Source organism: Mesocricetus auratus, unplaced genomic scaffold, assembly GCF_017639785.1.
Source record: "Mesocricetus auratus isolate SY011 unplaced genomic scaffold, BCM_Maur_2.0 Super-Scaffold_100029, whole genome shotgun sequence".
NCBI lineage: Eukaryota > Metazoa > Chordata > Mammalia > Rodentia > Cricetidae > Mesocricetus > Mesocricetus auratus.
In genome coordinates, this window is record NW_024429210.1 from 12,002,445 (window position 1) to 12,017,886 (window position 15,442).

At 39.4% G+C, this 15,442-nt stretch overlaps 1 protein-coding gene across 10 annotated transcripts in view; it reads right to left on the minus strand.

Annotated features, from left to right (window-relative positions):
* Ehbp1 (EH domain binding protein 1) overlaps nt 1–15,442 on the minus strand; it is a 275,065-nt gene that overhangs the window by 67,948 nt on the left and 191,675 nt on the right. For all 10 annotated transcript variants that reach the window (XM_040733240.1, XM_005070382.4, XM_005070380.4 and 7 more), the window contains one exon: nt 8,744–8,887. In XM_040733240.1, coding sequence (XP_040589174.1) covers nt 8,744–8,887 — 144 coding nt within the window. The remainder of the gene's footprint in view (nt 1–8,743; nt 8,888–15,442) is intronic.

Consider the following 15,442-nt stretch of genomic DNA (forward strand, 5'->3'; position numbering starts at 1 on the left):
AAAGTCACATGTCAAATGAATGCTTGTTAAGGCATGACAAGGTTCTCATACAGTGCCAAAACTCTTCATCAATAACACCTCAAAACTACTAGTTAAAATGTAGTTACATATATTTGTTAACTGGACAGCGACAGGGAAATCAACTTACTAAGCATTTATAAAATAAGAGTATCAAGAAACTAATTAGACAACTTTCCTTCCTGTGGTTAGTTTTTAAATGGCATTGAAATTTCTTTGGGGAAGGGGACTGTTTCAAAGGGCTCATTTTTGCATTGCCCATGTCAAAGGAGGTCAGAGACCCTCAACTATAAAGTCACTGCTCCGCTGTGGCACAAACAGATTCTGTGGCTAAAATCAAACAAAGACCAATTAAACTAATCATAACGTCCCAGTGAACACAAGGAAGCTCACCTGGTATTTCTGGACTTCTTTCATGAATTTTCACATTTACTCAGTTTTGGGTACTATAATTGCCTTGACCAAAATACTGTGAAATTACTGCTCTGATCTACTAATGGCTTCAAAAATCAAGTCATTGTGGTTTCATGCCAAGGGGCCATAGCAAGGTGGTGCAATGATTTCTGACACAGAAGACAACTTCTAAAACTCAAAAGAGAAAATTAACAGGATGTGGTTCACATTGCCAAAGACTGTTCATTAATTACCAATTTAATCACGGCTGGAAGCATGACATTACAAAAATCTGGCTGAAAGTTCTAATAGATTATGAAGACCACCTAAGAAGAGTGACCAAGAAATGTACAAAACAATTAATACTGTTTCACTGCTATCAAAGACACTCAGATGATTTCACATCAAGTGAAGCAAGGACATTAGTAGCTTCACAGTGCCACCACTAGGAACTGTAAATACAATAGCACACAATTAGTAATGCATATGTGAATTCATTCAAAGCATATATCCTAGGGAAAGCCAGAACATGATAAGGAGAACAAAAGAAACATTAAAAATGAAATGAATGAAGATTTAAACTCTACTCTTGCGCATGCTGAGCAGGAACAGAAAAGGCAATATGAAATACGCCTTAGCAATGGTGCTACCATCCTGGGAAGTTCAACATGACACTAAACAGCTATGTGGAAAATGTTCATGGTCACCAACAGTGGCGATAAGAAGAGTGTTCCTGACGCTAAGACACCCAGCTCTAGCTTTATATGCTCATGACATTCTTGAGTAAATAGGATCTTTGAAGCTGGGGTTTACGGAGACATAATAGAAAAGATGCTTGGGGTTCCCCCCTCCCCGCAATAATGCTGGGTTTTATGTGCCTCTAGAGATATGCTAACAAGATAACAATGTTTTCTAAAAAGTCTAGTAACTATTGTTAGGATAGCAGACTTCAAACCAACTTAAATTTAGACAGAAGAGATAAGGTATTGCTTAAATCACACAGAATAAAGAAAAATCAGTGCCTCTTAGATACTTATACTGAACATAGGAGCACATCAGCATTCTCCCTTGAAAGGCAACTACAGAAAGATTAGCTGTCACTTAGTGTGCCTTACTGGCCTGAAATGGATTATGTACAGTTGATCTTTTGATGACTGTGCTGAAGTAAAATACAAAAGATATTTTCATCTTGTTTCCCTAGGCATATTCTAGCTCAAAAGGAGAATAAAAAAATCTATAAATAAGATAAAATATTCTATGTGTTTTAAAGGTTTTGGCTTTCTTTTTATATTAACTGAAAACTCATGGCCTCAATCACTGAAATTACAAATTAAAGTTAACCTATTTCTCCTTAACAATAGAAATCATAGAATTTATAGTTAAGAAAGACAAACATTTTAATTTTAAAACTTTGATTAACAGAGGCTATTGAATGTAATAATATCTATAAATGTATGCTAAAGTCAGTATTTTTAAGTATATAAATATAATTCTATACATACTTTAATATTATATACTTAGAGCACAGAGATGTTATATACAGAGATGCACATGAAAAATTACAAGAGAAATTACTCAGACTTTTTAGCAAAACGACTAAAAATTTGATTCCTTTCATTCTAGTTTATGTGTTTTGCATGCAGTTATGTGCCACTTGCATGCCTTGTGGCGTGGAGATCAGAGAAAGTGTCAGCCCCACTGGAGCTGGAATTACAAATGATTGTTGGCTGCTGTGTGGGTGCTGGAATCAAACCCAGTCCTCTGCAAGAGCAACAACTTCTCTTAAACACTGAGCCAGCTCTCCAGCTGCTTTACCAAGATGATATTCTATGACACTTTTTGCCAAGATGATAACTCCATCTTTTATTACCTGGAGAATATTCAGTATGCTAACTTAAATCTACTATATACAATTATCAGCATGATAGGCAGGTTCCATTAAATTAATATTTTCCAACAAATATCACAAGTACAGGATGGATAGCTAGCCTTCATGACAACTGAATGTATTTTAAAGGTACAGCTTGTAGCTGGAGAATGTTCCAGTGGTCAGAGTGTTGGCTGCTCTTGCAGGAGATAGGAGTTGGGTTTTTAGCACTCACATGGTGATCCACAACTGCCTGTAACTCCAAGGGATCAGATACCCCCTTCTGGTCTTCATAGACAACTGTGCACATGTGTGATTACATACACAGACACACAGTTAACAATAAAATAAATCATTAAGGTTTAACATGAAAAATAGCTTGCATTCTTCTTCATAAGTAAGGCATTTGGGTTTATTTCTAAGTCCAGTGAAACAAAGTAACTATTATCTGTATTTTTATTTTTATTAGTATCCTTTCCAGTTAATCTTTTTTTTTTTTTTTTTGGTTTTTCGAGACAGGGTTTCTCTGTATTGTTTCTCTGGAGGCTATCGGTCCAGCCCAGCCTCGAATTCACAGAGATCCGCCTGCCTCTGCCTCCCGAGTGCTGGGATTAAAGGCGTGCGCCACCACCGCCAGGCTTCCTTTTCAGTTAATATTAAAGGACCGATCAAACTAAAATCTTTTCCCATGTATAGTTTTCTTTAGAGGATCCAAACACTCTTGTGAGCCTCCTGGGACTTACTACTAGGTTGCCCGTAGGTTCTCTCAGATGCTAAGGTAAGAATCGATTCTTATATAAATGGTGTGGAATGAATGGGTCGTTGGACTGAGGTATTAAACACAAAGGAGGAAACTTCAAGTCTGCTTTATAATAGTGCCAAGATTCCTTTCTGTTACTTGTTTTTAGAAGATTTCTTTTATGAGCATTTGCCTGCCTGCATGTATATGCAACATATGTACGCCCAGTAGCCGCGGAGTTTGTAAGTCATTTGAATTCTTGGAAACTGGAGTTACAGAGGGTTGTAGGCCACCATGGGGGTACTGGGAACTGAACCAGGGTCCTGCAAGTACAAGAAGTGCTCAGGTCCTGAACCATCTCTATGTGAATGGTATCTGTTGTTGCAAGTTGTCTTTCAGGAAAATTGTAGCTCTGACTTTTCCTGAGAACATATCAAGTCTGTACACAGGGAATGAGGTAAGACTACTAGGCTGCTGTTGAAAATGTTCCTCAGATGTGAAACACATAGCTCGAGTAGTCATGGGAAAGTTCAGTAGAATGCTGGGATTTGGGGCAGACTTGGCAGCTGAATTCTAGTAGGAGTCCCAAAACAAGGAAAAATGCTGGATGTGTGGGGATCAGATGAAGTCCTGAGTGAATGTGACTGACGTGAACACAACCATGTCAAGGACCTCAGAGCCTTAGATCCATGGGAACTGCAAAGCCTTCTGGGGTCAGGCTCAGAGGAATGGCAAAGTCTTCCTTGGTCTGAGTATAAACACTAGGAAGGAAGTAATGACCTTTAGCTAAAGCCCCTATATGGAGAAACTATCAAACAGTTTGCTCCTCCAGGATGAATGCAACCTGAGACTGCTTCCCACAGAGACCTCCTCCTGGGATTAGCTAGTCTCCATCTCCCCTTCATGCACTGAGTTTCCAGACTGCTGGTATGGCTTCCCTTAGACTGTCAGAAGGCACAAACCCTCAATCAGCTTTTCTGTATCTGTGATGTGTCTGTGTGTCTGTCCTTTCTTCACTTCCTTGTTGTTCCAGTCAGATCAAGCTAAAGTCATGCAGGAGATGGCACAGATGTGAACATCTGTGCAAAAAAAAAAAGGTATTATAGCGCAGGGTTCAAGAACATCAGGAATCAGATGACACGCGGAACTTAAAATCCAAAAGTAAAAAGTAATCTCAGTTGTAGCTGACTTGTGCAGTAACAATCCATTCTGCTTTAGAGACCTTCACAGAAACATTTGTTTTCTCTTTATACACTTTTACTTCATAGACACTTCTTAGAGCCAATTTTTCATTATAGCTTTGTCATCAGTCAGCAAACAATATGAGAAACAGGTTCTCACTGCACCACCTCATGTATTCATAAATGTTTACCAAACACTTGGTACTAGGTACTCCTCATCCTTGTGCTTTCAATGATGCAGAGTTCAACAGAGAAGACTAGAGTGTTCCTAGTAAATATACAAGAAAACAGTAGAGAGAGAGAGAGAGACAGAGAGAGACACAGAGAGAGAGGAGAGACACAGAGAGAGAGAGAGAGAGGAGAGATACAGAGAGAGAGGAGAGACAGAGAGAGAGAGAGAGAGAGAGAGGGGGAGAGAGAGAGGGAGAGAGGGAAAGGGAAAGGGAGAGAGAGAGAGAGGGAGAGAGAGAACGAGCAAGAGAGAGACACCCAGGAAAGGGAAGCAACTGTAGGAAGAGAACAGCCAACGCTTGACCAAGAACCCAAGAGTGTGGTGGTGACTCCAGATACTGAACTTACAACTGCACTGAAAACCGAAGAAACTCAAGTGAGGCGGCGAAAAGAAGGGCATGGATGGTGGTCTTTGTGATGGCAAGAAGAGCCGGGAGTTTATTCTCTAAGGCTAACTTGTTCTACCAAAGGATTCTAGGGCTTCGTGTCTTCATATTGACACTTAAAATATTTTCTCTTTGTATTTTTCAATCCTGAATATCTGAAAAAGTGAACTTTGCTTCCTTTAACCTTTAACTTGAACTCTTTTCTGACTTGCCATTAAGTTTCACTCTCAGTCTAGAACTACAAAGTTTAAAAAGATTAGTTCACCTGTGCCAAGTATGTGGGCATTGCCCCATGTATTTATGTACTCTAATATGAATTATGATTCTATTAGTTCTTCTTGGTAGTCACCAAAAGTTTCTCAGCTACACAGGAACAAAGTACAGAGGGAAATAAATTGTTGAAGAGTCCTCACTCAATGGCCTCATAAGCAATATCAAGTTCTAGAAAACTTTTCTATAAACACCACCACCACTCCATCCAGACAGGGTTTCTCTGTGTAGCCCTGGCTGTCCTAGAACTCATCTGTAGACCAGGCTGGCCTCCAACCACCTGCTTCTGCCTCCTGAGTGCTGGGATTAAAGGCATGCACAATACTTGATGCCTTCAGTAACTCTAAGGTTAGTATCCATTTTCTCCAAGACTGAAAGTCATTTTTGGATACCAACCTTTTTATTTATCTTTTTTCAACTCATGGAACTTTTCAGTTACTCTAAGAATGAATAATGTATGTCTCCCAGCTCAGTACTTTGACTTTCAGTACCTACCATACATTATATAAAGGGTAAAACAAAAACAATGTCTTAAAAAGACTTCTACAAATTAAAGCACAAATGAGAGTATAATCAATGTAAAAACAGCAAAAATTATTTCACTGAAAGGAAACTCGAATCATTTGAGGCTGGGGTGGGTTGGATCCACTTTTATTTAAGAGAAGTCTTCTGATCTCTCCAGAAAGATGGGGATCCTGACACTAAGGGGGGAGAGGGGCTGGCTGTCAGTCATGGTTCCCTTGTCCCTTTTAGATGGGCACCTGTTAATTTCAATGTAAAGCAAGAAAAAAAACCAAAGCTTTTCTTAAACATTTACAAATGGAAAAACAGAACCTGAGATAAGAATTATTTTCTGTTTTAATATCACTTATATTCAATTGCTCAGAGATGAAATTGGGCATTTTCATTTCTATTTTGTCATCAACGTGTTTTCCAAATTATGGAGTGTGCTACCAACAACATTCCTTTTGTATAAGAGCTACTCAGAAACAGTAGAAAATGACCAAATTAAGAAAACTACTTTGTCTGTGAAAACATATAAGCATATCAAGTGTCCTATAAAAGAAACCAAGGTCTAATTCATATTTGTGAAATGGTACACACCCAAGTTGTTTACATTCTTGCCTTATGTTAATATCAAATGTCAGAACCTAGCAATAACCCTGGAATATACTGTGTAGTTCAGCCAACTGCTACTATCCAGTGACACAGGACTAGGCACCTGCAAAATGAGTACCACAAGAAGAGAGAGAAGAGAGTGTTTTCAATTGAGCCTGAACCTTTTTTTTTTTTTTTTTTTTGATATTACCAGACAGGGTTTCTCTGTATTGTTTTGGAGGCTGTCGGTCCAGCCTGGCCTCGAACTCACAGAGATCCGTCTGCCTCTGCGGCACAAATGCTGGGATTAAAGGCGTGCGCCACCACCGCCCAGCTGAACCTGAACTTTTAACTGAGAAGATAAATATAGCAACAATATCTCCTATGTCACATGCTCTTAGAAAGTGATCTTATTCTTCCTACTGAGTGGTGGGGTCTATGTCTTCTCTCTTTGGACCTGAGTCAGGCTGTGGGACTACTTAGGCTAATGTAACATGGTAAAAGAGATTTGGAGACAGAATCATAAGACACAATAGAGGAAATAAGCAATAGAATAAAAGACAACTTATAGAACAGCATAAAGTATCTCTAAACCACATATTCAGTAAGGAGTTAATATCAAAATTATATAAAGTCAATAGCTACAAACCAAGAAACAAAAACAATAACAAAAATCCCATACTGCGAATTTGAATAAAAATCTGGGAGAATTTTTTGGGTTCTTTCAGTATTAATAGCCACCAAGGGAATTCAGATAAAATCCGCACAGAGCTATCTGTCACCTCGTATCTGTTAGCATAGCTGTTCTTCAAAGCAAAAGCCTGAGCCCAGAGTGAGAACAGGCCTGTGATCTTAGCGAAGAGTTCAAGGCCAGCCCGGAGAACATACAAGACCATGTTTGGAAAAAACCCCAAACCAGACCAACAGATAATGAAAACCAGTGAACACCAGTAAGAAAATGGAGAAACAGGCACCTTTGCAAACTGCAAAATAAGACAGTGCAGCTGTTATGAGACACATCCTAAGCACAGAGTTACCCAGCACAACACAGAAAGCCCACTTCTGGGCTTTGCCAAAAGAATTAAAATTGGGCTGGGTGTGCTGGTGCACGCCTTTAATCCCAGCACTCACAGCAGAGGCAGGATGATCTCTGTGAGTTAGAGACCAGCCTGGTCTATGTAGTGAGTTCAATGCAAGTCAGGGGCCTAGCAGAATCATTGCTTAAGCAAGCAAACAAGCGCCAGCCACAGAAAAATAAGCACTGCGATTCCACTTTCATGAGGTAGTTAAGAGTTTAATTTATCATACCAATGAGTAGAATAGGAAAATACTAATCAACAGGTACACAGCTAGAGGGTAGGAGATGGTTAAGTTTTAAAGACCTGCATTGGAGCTATAGCTTGTACTTAGTATGAAGAGGGTTTTTTTTTGTTTGTTTGTTTTGGTTTTAAACTGAGATAGCATCTAGAGCCAAAGCTGGTCTGGAACTCACTATACAGATCAGACTGATAAACTCATAGCAATCCTCCTGTCTCAGTCTCCTGAGTGCTAGGATTACAAGCGTGAGCATTAATTACACCATCTTAGAGTAGTACTTATCAAAGTTTGTGATCATGATGTATAGTTAAAAATACATTTTACAGCCGGGCGGTGGTGGCACACGCCTTTAATCCCAGCACTCGGGAGGCAGAGGCAGGAGGATCTCTGTGAGTTATGCTATTTGCTTTTGTTAAAAATCATGGCTTAATACATTTTTATACCCCCCTATTTCATAAAGACCTAAAGGTTAGAAGCAATACTCCAGAACTTGGAGGTCATTTAAACTGTCCTCTACAAAGACTTACAACAGAATGTGATTTTATGTGTGAGTTTGGTGGTAAGTAGAGCTATCAGTTTTCAATTATAACAAGTTTCACAACTTATTATACTGAAGGATTTCTACTGTTGTAAGTTCATTACTACTTGTGAAACCCTACACAAAAATGACACATGGAGAAAATGTGACTTAATATAGTAATGGAGGCTATGACAAGGGAATTCACAGTCTCTGGAAACTAAGAAGGCTCAGGTTCAAATCCCCCATTACCATTTACTGACTGGGAGACTTTTTAAAAATACAAATGTAAAAATGCCTATCAACTATAGTCTTGTTATATGGAAAGTACTGTGAATATCTTCATGGAGTTATATAAAATACACACGATAGATAATAAAAATGGTATTACTATACACTAATGTCTCTCACAAAATTCTATGGAAAAATATAATCTTAAATAAAATACAGTTAGTCATAAAATGTAAATGAACAAAACCAGATATTTACGGGATGTAATTTCTAGTCCAGAACCGGACTTTTCCTCACAGCTAACAGCACTGCGCAGCAATAACAACAGTGTGCCTGGTCCCACTGGATGGATCCATCAGTTGAATAAGTGACCACGCACACATCCACAGCGCACAACCCACGGAAAGTAAGCGAGCACACACACATACACACGGTAGCCACCACAATCATGGCCACTGTGAATAACTGGTGGTCTCTGCCGCCAGTGCTCCTCACATCGCTGGGCTGCCTGCTGCAGGGTGGAGGGGCTGTGCTGCCAGTGAGCCTGTTCCCCGCCTTGAACGATGCTTCTCTTCTTGCTTGTTCAAGCAGAACTCTTGCTCTCTCTCTCAGCTCCTCTTGTCTGCACAACATTCGGTGCTTAAAAGCAAAGATACAGAGTTAGAATCCAAATGATAGAAATACAGTTAAAGGTCAGTTCACCTATTAAAGTGAAAAGTCAGGTGTGTGGCTTTCTTAACAGGGCTACTTATAGAAAAAAACTAATGTTGAGAAGAAACTGTAGAATGCATATATCAATTTTGAAAAAAATGAAACAGTATTTCATAATACTGGATGAAATTTCAATGTATTTGAAAATTATTATTATTATTATTGTGCGTGTATGAAGTGTGTGCACTAGAGCAGATGTCAATATACCATAGTGGATGTGCGGGTGTAACTGGGCAACTTTGGGAGTTGCTTCTCTCCTTCCATTGTGAGTCCTGGGAATGAAACTTGGACAGTGCTCATGCTCACAGCAGCCAGGCAACCCTCATTAGATCTTATTTAAGCATATTCTCATAAGGTGTATGTTAATATTAGATTACATATATTCATGTTTTCTCATGGGCACAGTATAACAAAGATATAATTAAACGTTCAGTTCTATTTTTATCGTCTAATAGAAGTGACAACCACATATTTTCAATTCATGAAGTGTTCAATGCTAAAATATCTGTGGCATTATTCTTGTAAACTTTTGGAAGCATTTATAGAAAACCTCCACGCTGTTATTTATTTGTCTATTTAGTCAATAGTCTCACTACGTAGCCAAAGCTTGCCTTGAATTCTTTGTGTAGCTAATCCAGGTTACCCTTGAATTATTCTGGGATTATAGGCATGTGCCCCTACACTCCAGTAATGCTATTATATTCTGTAAAAGAACCCACAAAACTGTTCTCCCCTGACCATTCTCTTCATAATGAAATAATCTTATCAGAATTGAAAAATAGTATGGGCTGATTAATTTCCCAATGCACTTTTGGAGAATAACAAATATTTGCCACCAATGGAAGTCAGTTCCTTTGTCTGGTTTGGTTTAGTTTTTGTTTGTTTGTTTTATTTATTTATTTTTTCTATGTAGCCCTGGCTGTTATGGAATACACTTTATAGACAAGCCTGGCCTCAAACTCAGAAATCTGCCTGCCTCTGCTAGAATCGAAGGCTTGTGTCACCATGCCCAGCTGGAAGCCAGTTCTTTAAAGTGGTATTAAACCAAAGCAGAGTATCCACATTAGTTTAAAAGTTTAAGAATCAGACAGACCTTAGTTTCCTTTCTCAATTATAGGCAGTTACTCAATCTCTTAAGCCTGTTCGCACCTGTGTAAAATAGCAAGCGCGTTGACCAGCCTGCAAAAACCCAATGCAAGAGAGTACCATAAGAGCACTGGCAGGTGGTGAGCACCGGATAAAGGTCAAATATTACCGTATGCTACCTTCTCTACCTTAGACATACAGGGACTGGCCTGCCGGGAGACCCCCAGAGTCTAAGTCTGCAGTTCACAACCTCAAGCTGCCACACAATGTGTTTGGATCTAGAAGCACACTGTTTGTAATTCAAAATATACATCACATTTACTATAGGGATTTTAGAGAGTAAATGCAAGTAAAAATAACAGCAATTTAGAAGTTACCCAGAGATCATTATGGTATCATCACACCCACCTTTCTATACGGTGATTGCATGACATACCCTGCCTTGTCCCATTTTTTTCACTTAATATTTGGTTGCAAGAAAGCATTTTCTGATGACCATATGTATTTCTTTTGAAAACAAGATTCTTAACAGGCTGCCAAACATTTCTATTACATAGATGCATAATACTTTATTTTACTGGATATATAGGGTGTTGGCAAGTTTTTCAGTACCATAAATGCTTTTATGGATATCTTTATACAAAAATGTTGAATCTTATTTTCCTAGGTAAAATTTCTGACAGTAATATATTAAGCTTTGGTGGTATGGGGGGTTGAATTTAGTACCACTGAGCTACTTTCCAGCCATATTTAATTTTATTTTGAGATGGAGTCTTGATAAATTACTCTAGATGGTCTCAAATTTGTGATCCTTCTGATGAAGTGTCCAGAAAACTTGTGATCGAATGCCCCATGCCTCCTATCAAGCTTTTTTTTTTCCCAAAAAGAGTTCAAATAGTTCTCTTGCCTAAGCCTCCCATATAGCTGGGACTCAGTTGTGAGCCAGCCTGGTTAACATCAACATTTGTGTGAGTGTGTGTGTGTGTATGGATGTGTGATGTGTGTTTGTGTGTATATGTGTGATGCGTGTGTATGTGTATGTAAGATGTGTGTGTATGGATGTGTGATGTGTGTATGTGTGTGTGATGTGTGTGTATAAGATTATGCACATATGTGTGCATGTGTGATGTGTGTGTGAGTGTGTGATGTGTGTGTGTGTACAAGTTTATGCACATATGTGTGCATGTGTGATGTGTGTGTGAGTGTGTGATGTGTGTGAGTGTGTGATGTGTGTGTGTGATGTGTGTGTGTACAAGTTTATGCACATATGTGTGCATGTGGAGGCCAGAGGTCAAGTTGGATGTCCTCTGACTATGTCCCACCTTATTGTTACAGACACTGACTCGGGCTCTCCCACAGCGTGGCCAGGCTGGCAGTCCATGAGTCCCAGGATCAGGCTGCCCCCCTCCTTTCAGCAGCAGGATGGCAGATGCACGCTTTTATACTCAACTTTCTTATGTGGGCTTTGGGGATCCATGCGCAGGGGTTTATGTTTTTCCTCAGTCCCAACACAAACATTTCTAAGGAAACTTTGTACTCATTGCTAAGATGCCCTTCAGCCCACTGACTGCAGCACAATTGAGCTATGGGGTATTTTCAGTGCTATTATGAACAAAACCAAAGAGATATGTGATCATAAAGAACAAGATATCAGTCAGAAAAAGTTGGTTTTCAACCAGAACTTTAGAGTTTATCACATGACCACAAGTGACTCTGTAAGTGCTGCTTTCCCACACCCCACAGACTCCAACCCTTCACATGATGGACAGTTTAAGGAAAACACAGGGAAGCTGCAGAATTGCCATCACATGCACTAGAGATTTAGTGGTGTGTCTCTAAGTCCATATGAAGCTGTCGTATCTCCTATGAGCACATGCTCATAAGATTCATGCTATATTATTAAGTACTAGGAAAGAATAATCACTAGCAAATGCCCAAAATTCATAACATGGCATATAAAAGAGACGTTTGTATACAATTTAGCTGTGATTAGAACCCACCAAACACCAATATCTACATTACATTTTTGATGTGAGATACTGTTTTTGTCAATCTAGTGTCAAATAAACCTTTATACCTACTTTATACCTATCCTAAGTAAAACCCCTCCCTCCTCCCTTATTCCTTCACCATGGTCTTATGTAGCTCAGATTGGCCTGGAACCCTTGGCAAGCCAACTCCCTCTGCCTCCTTAGTGATGGGAATACAGGCATGAACTATCACACTTGGCTTGACTTTAAAGCCAAAGAACAAGCATACAAGAATACTGCAAATCAGTGGTTGTTTTCACCATCTTGTGTAGCATACTAATTGTGTGGATGGACTCACAGCATAATTAAATTACAGAGTTAAGTGGATTCTCAGATATTAGTTCATTTAACCTCTATTGAAAAGAAAACTGACAGTTTAAAATGCCAGTTAATATTTCACACTGATAATTATTGGAGGAAAATTTATAGTAAGAATTCAGGTTCTTAGACTACTCCTAATTTTAATGATTAATTAATTTTTATCTTTAAACACATTTGCTTCAAAATACAGTTTATATGAAAAATCTGTTGGCTAGTGTATGGTGGCTATTCCAGCCAAGTCCCTCCCCCATCACCCTCCAAACCCTGCTGCATCTCAACCACCAGATAATGACCCCTCCCCCAGAGATTCTCAAGGACCACTCCCACAGAGTATTTCAACTGTCCACTTAGAAACCAGACCTTGGTTTTCCCTATCTCTCTTTCCCATCTCTTCTCTGGGACGGGGCTGGAAGGGCACCTGGGAGCACTGTATCCATTAAACGTGGGCTTTTTCTAATTTGGTTTGAATTGGTCTGACTTGGATTGTTGTATCAGTGGAGAGGCTTATTGGGGTCTAGAAACTTTTCATCTGGAGGTCTTTCAGAGGTTCAGAGTTTTAAATTTCCTCTGCTCATTCTCTAAAATTGTTCATGCCATTTAACCTAAAGCCATAGCCTTTTGCTATGACACCACGATGTAAATCTGTTCCAGCTGTCTTATAGATACCTGCAATTTCCTGGGAGAAGTTCTGCTTTTGTATCAAGAAATCTGGACTGATAAAAACAGTCTCCAGAGCTCATTTTCACTCCTGCCTGGGCCAAGGCCAGTCCACAGAGGGTCCTCTAAAGCACACCAGCACCTGCACCAGTTCCTGGGACTTCACCGTTGATACCACCTCTCTAGGCTTCAGTGGACACCTACCCACAATGGGAATCTAGTTTTCCAAGATGTCCCAATGAAGGACACATCTGCTTTCCTGTGTCACTCATTCACTCTCGTCTCTTTTGTACAACCAGGTCACTACTCTGTTCCCTTCATTCTGGCAGATATCACCCTTCCCGTAGCTAGCCCATTCATAGGGCCAATGATAATCTATTTTTTCTCCTAGAAACCTGCCTTCACCTCCTCAAGGAACAGGTGCCTGAGGTCTACAGGGTGGCAGCTAATGGAATGCTTCTTCACTCATGCTGCCTCCTAAACATGAACCCGCCAACTTCTGACTCCCCCTACCCCACGTCATCCCTTGTCAAGGGAACATTGAGGCCAGGCAGGTCTTAGTGCACAGAGAAATCAGGAGTTCAGGACATATGGTATCAGACAGCTAGAACTAAGTAAGATTCATCAAATCCTGCAACTGTCATTCAGTAGGTATTTATTGAGAATCTATTGTGTATAATCACTGCTATTACAAAACTTCAGGGAGATTTACTTATTTAGAACCTTTACGATTTTTCGTTGGGGGGTTAGAAGCTTCTTTTTGGGGGTCAGAAGCTTCTTTTTGGAAGGTTGCAGTATTTTTTATTGTAAAAATTACTTCATATAATCATGCAAATTAATGGATTTCACTGTGACATTTCCATGCATGCATGCATAAGCTGTGCTTTGATCAATTCTGCCTTCTCTACTATTGTATTTCTTTGATTCCATCATTTCCATTCCTTAGCACATCTCTGCAGACTCACCAATGATGGACCTTACATTCTCTGCAACCCAATCAAAGTCCAGACCTTGCCATCTACCTACACATCAAGGTCAATGCCATCCTCCCTCATGATTAGTTCCCAGGTCCCTTGCAGACTCCATGCAGATGCTTGCCCCAGTTACACAAAACAGCACAGTAGACAACATATGTACATCTTCCCATACTAAAACATACTGCCTCCACATTTTAGAGGTTAGTGGAAGAAAGGGAGTCTGTATAGTTTAATTTAGACAGTATTTCCCCAATCACTGTGATCTGTGGTTGGCTGGATCAGATGCTGACCCTGTGGATATGGAACTAACAGCACTAAGTGAGAAAAACACACGACTCCAGATTATTTTCCAAATTTTCACACTGATGCCTTCTAGTAAAGTCAAGAAAACACTTTTATCGATTATTATCACTGACTTAAAAGACAATCTAAGATAGACATGCTGTAGTTTTTAACTACTCAAATTTCTGGGCTCAGGACCTCTGTACATACTTAACAATTACAAAGAATACCAAAGAGCTTTGCTCATGTGAAATATACCTGTGGATGTTGGCCATTTGGGGAAAACTGAGAAATTTAAAAAATAGTTTTTATTTACAGATATCCCAATATATTAAATAGCAAAATTTTAAATAAAACTCTTTGCTTTAAACACAGAAACACATTAATAAGGACTAGTACTTTCCATTTTCATTAAGAAAATCCAGCTAAGGACCAGTGAGATAGCTCAGTGAAAAAAAAAATCACTTGCTTGTAAGTTTGGTGATCTGAATTCGGTCCCTGAAGCCCTCAGTGCAGATAACCAACTCCTGGAAGTTGTCTGTGTGTGTATGAGTGTGAGTGTGTATGTGTGAGTATGAATGTTAGTGTCTGTGTGTGTGTGCGAGTGTGTCTCTCTGTGTGTGCACGCACGAGTGTGTCAGTGTGCGAGTGTGAGTGTGTCTGTATGTGTGGGTATGACTTACAATAATAAAAACCTAAAAAGAAAAGAGCAGGGGTATTTCCCAATGCTTATATTCAATTTGCTGGGATATAGGACTCATACAGCCTTCAGAAAACATTATCTGTGAAAGGATAACAGTTATAAAGATAAATAATATCATAAAGTGCAATTGTTTTTACTTTGAGTATTATTTAAAAGGGTTTTGAAAAGCTTCATGGTCTCCAGTTTTGTTTTCCAGTATTAGGGATTGATCTTAGGGCCTCAGGCATACTGGGCAGGAACTCCTGCTCTGAGCTACATTCCTAGATTCTCAAATAATATGCAAAGAAGTGCTTCAAAATTGTCATGCGTTAGCAAACAAGAATTGTGGGGACTGGGGACTACCAACAATTTTAAGTCAAAGAGTGATTCAGAAGAGTTGGCTTGTAGAAGTGAAAAAAAATAGAAATACTTTATTCAGTTTAGTTTG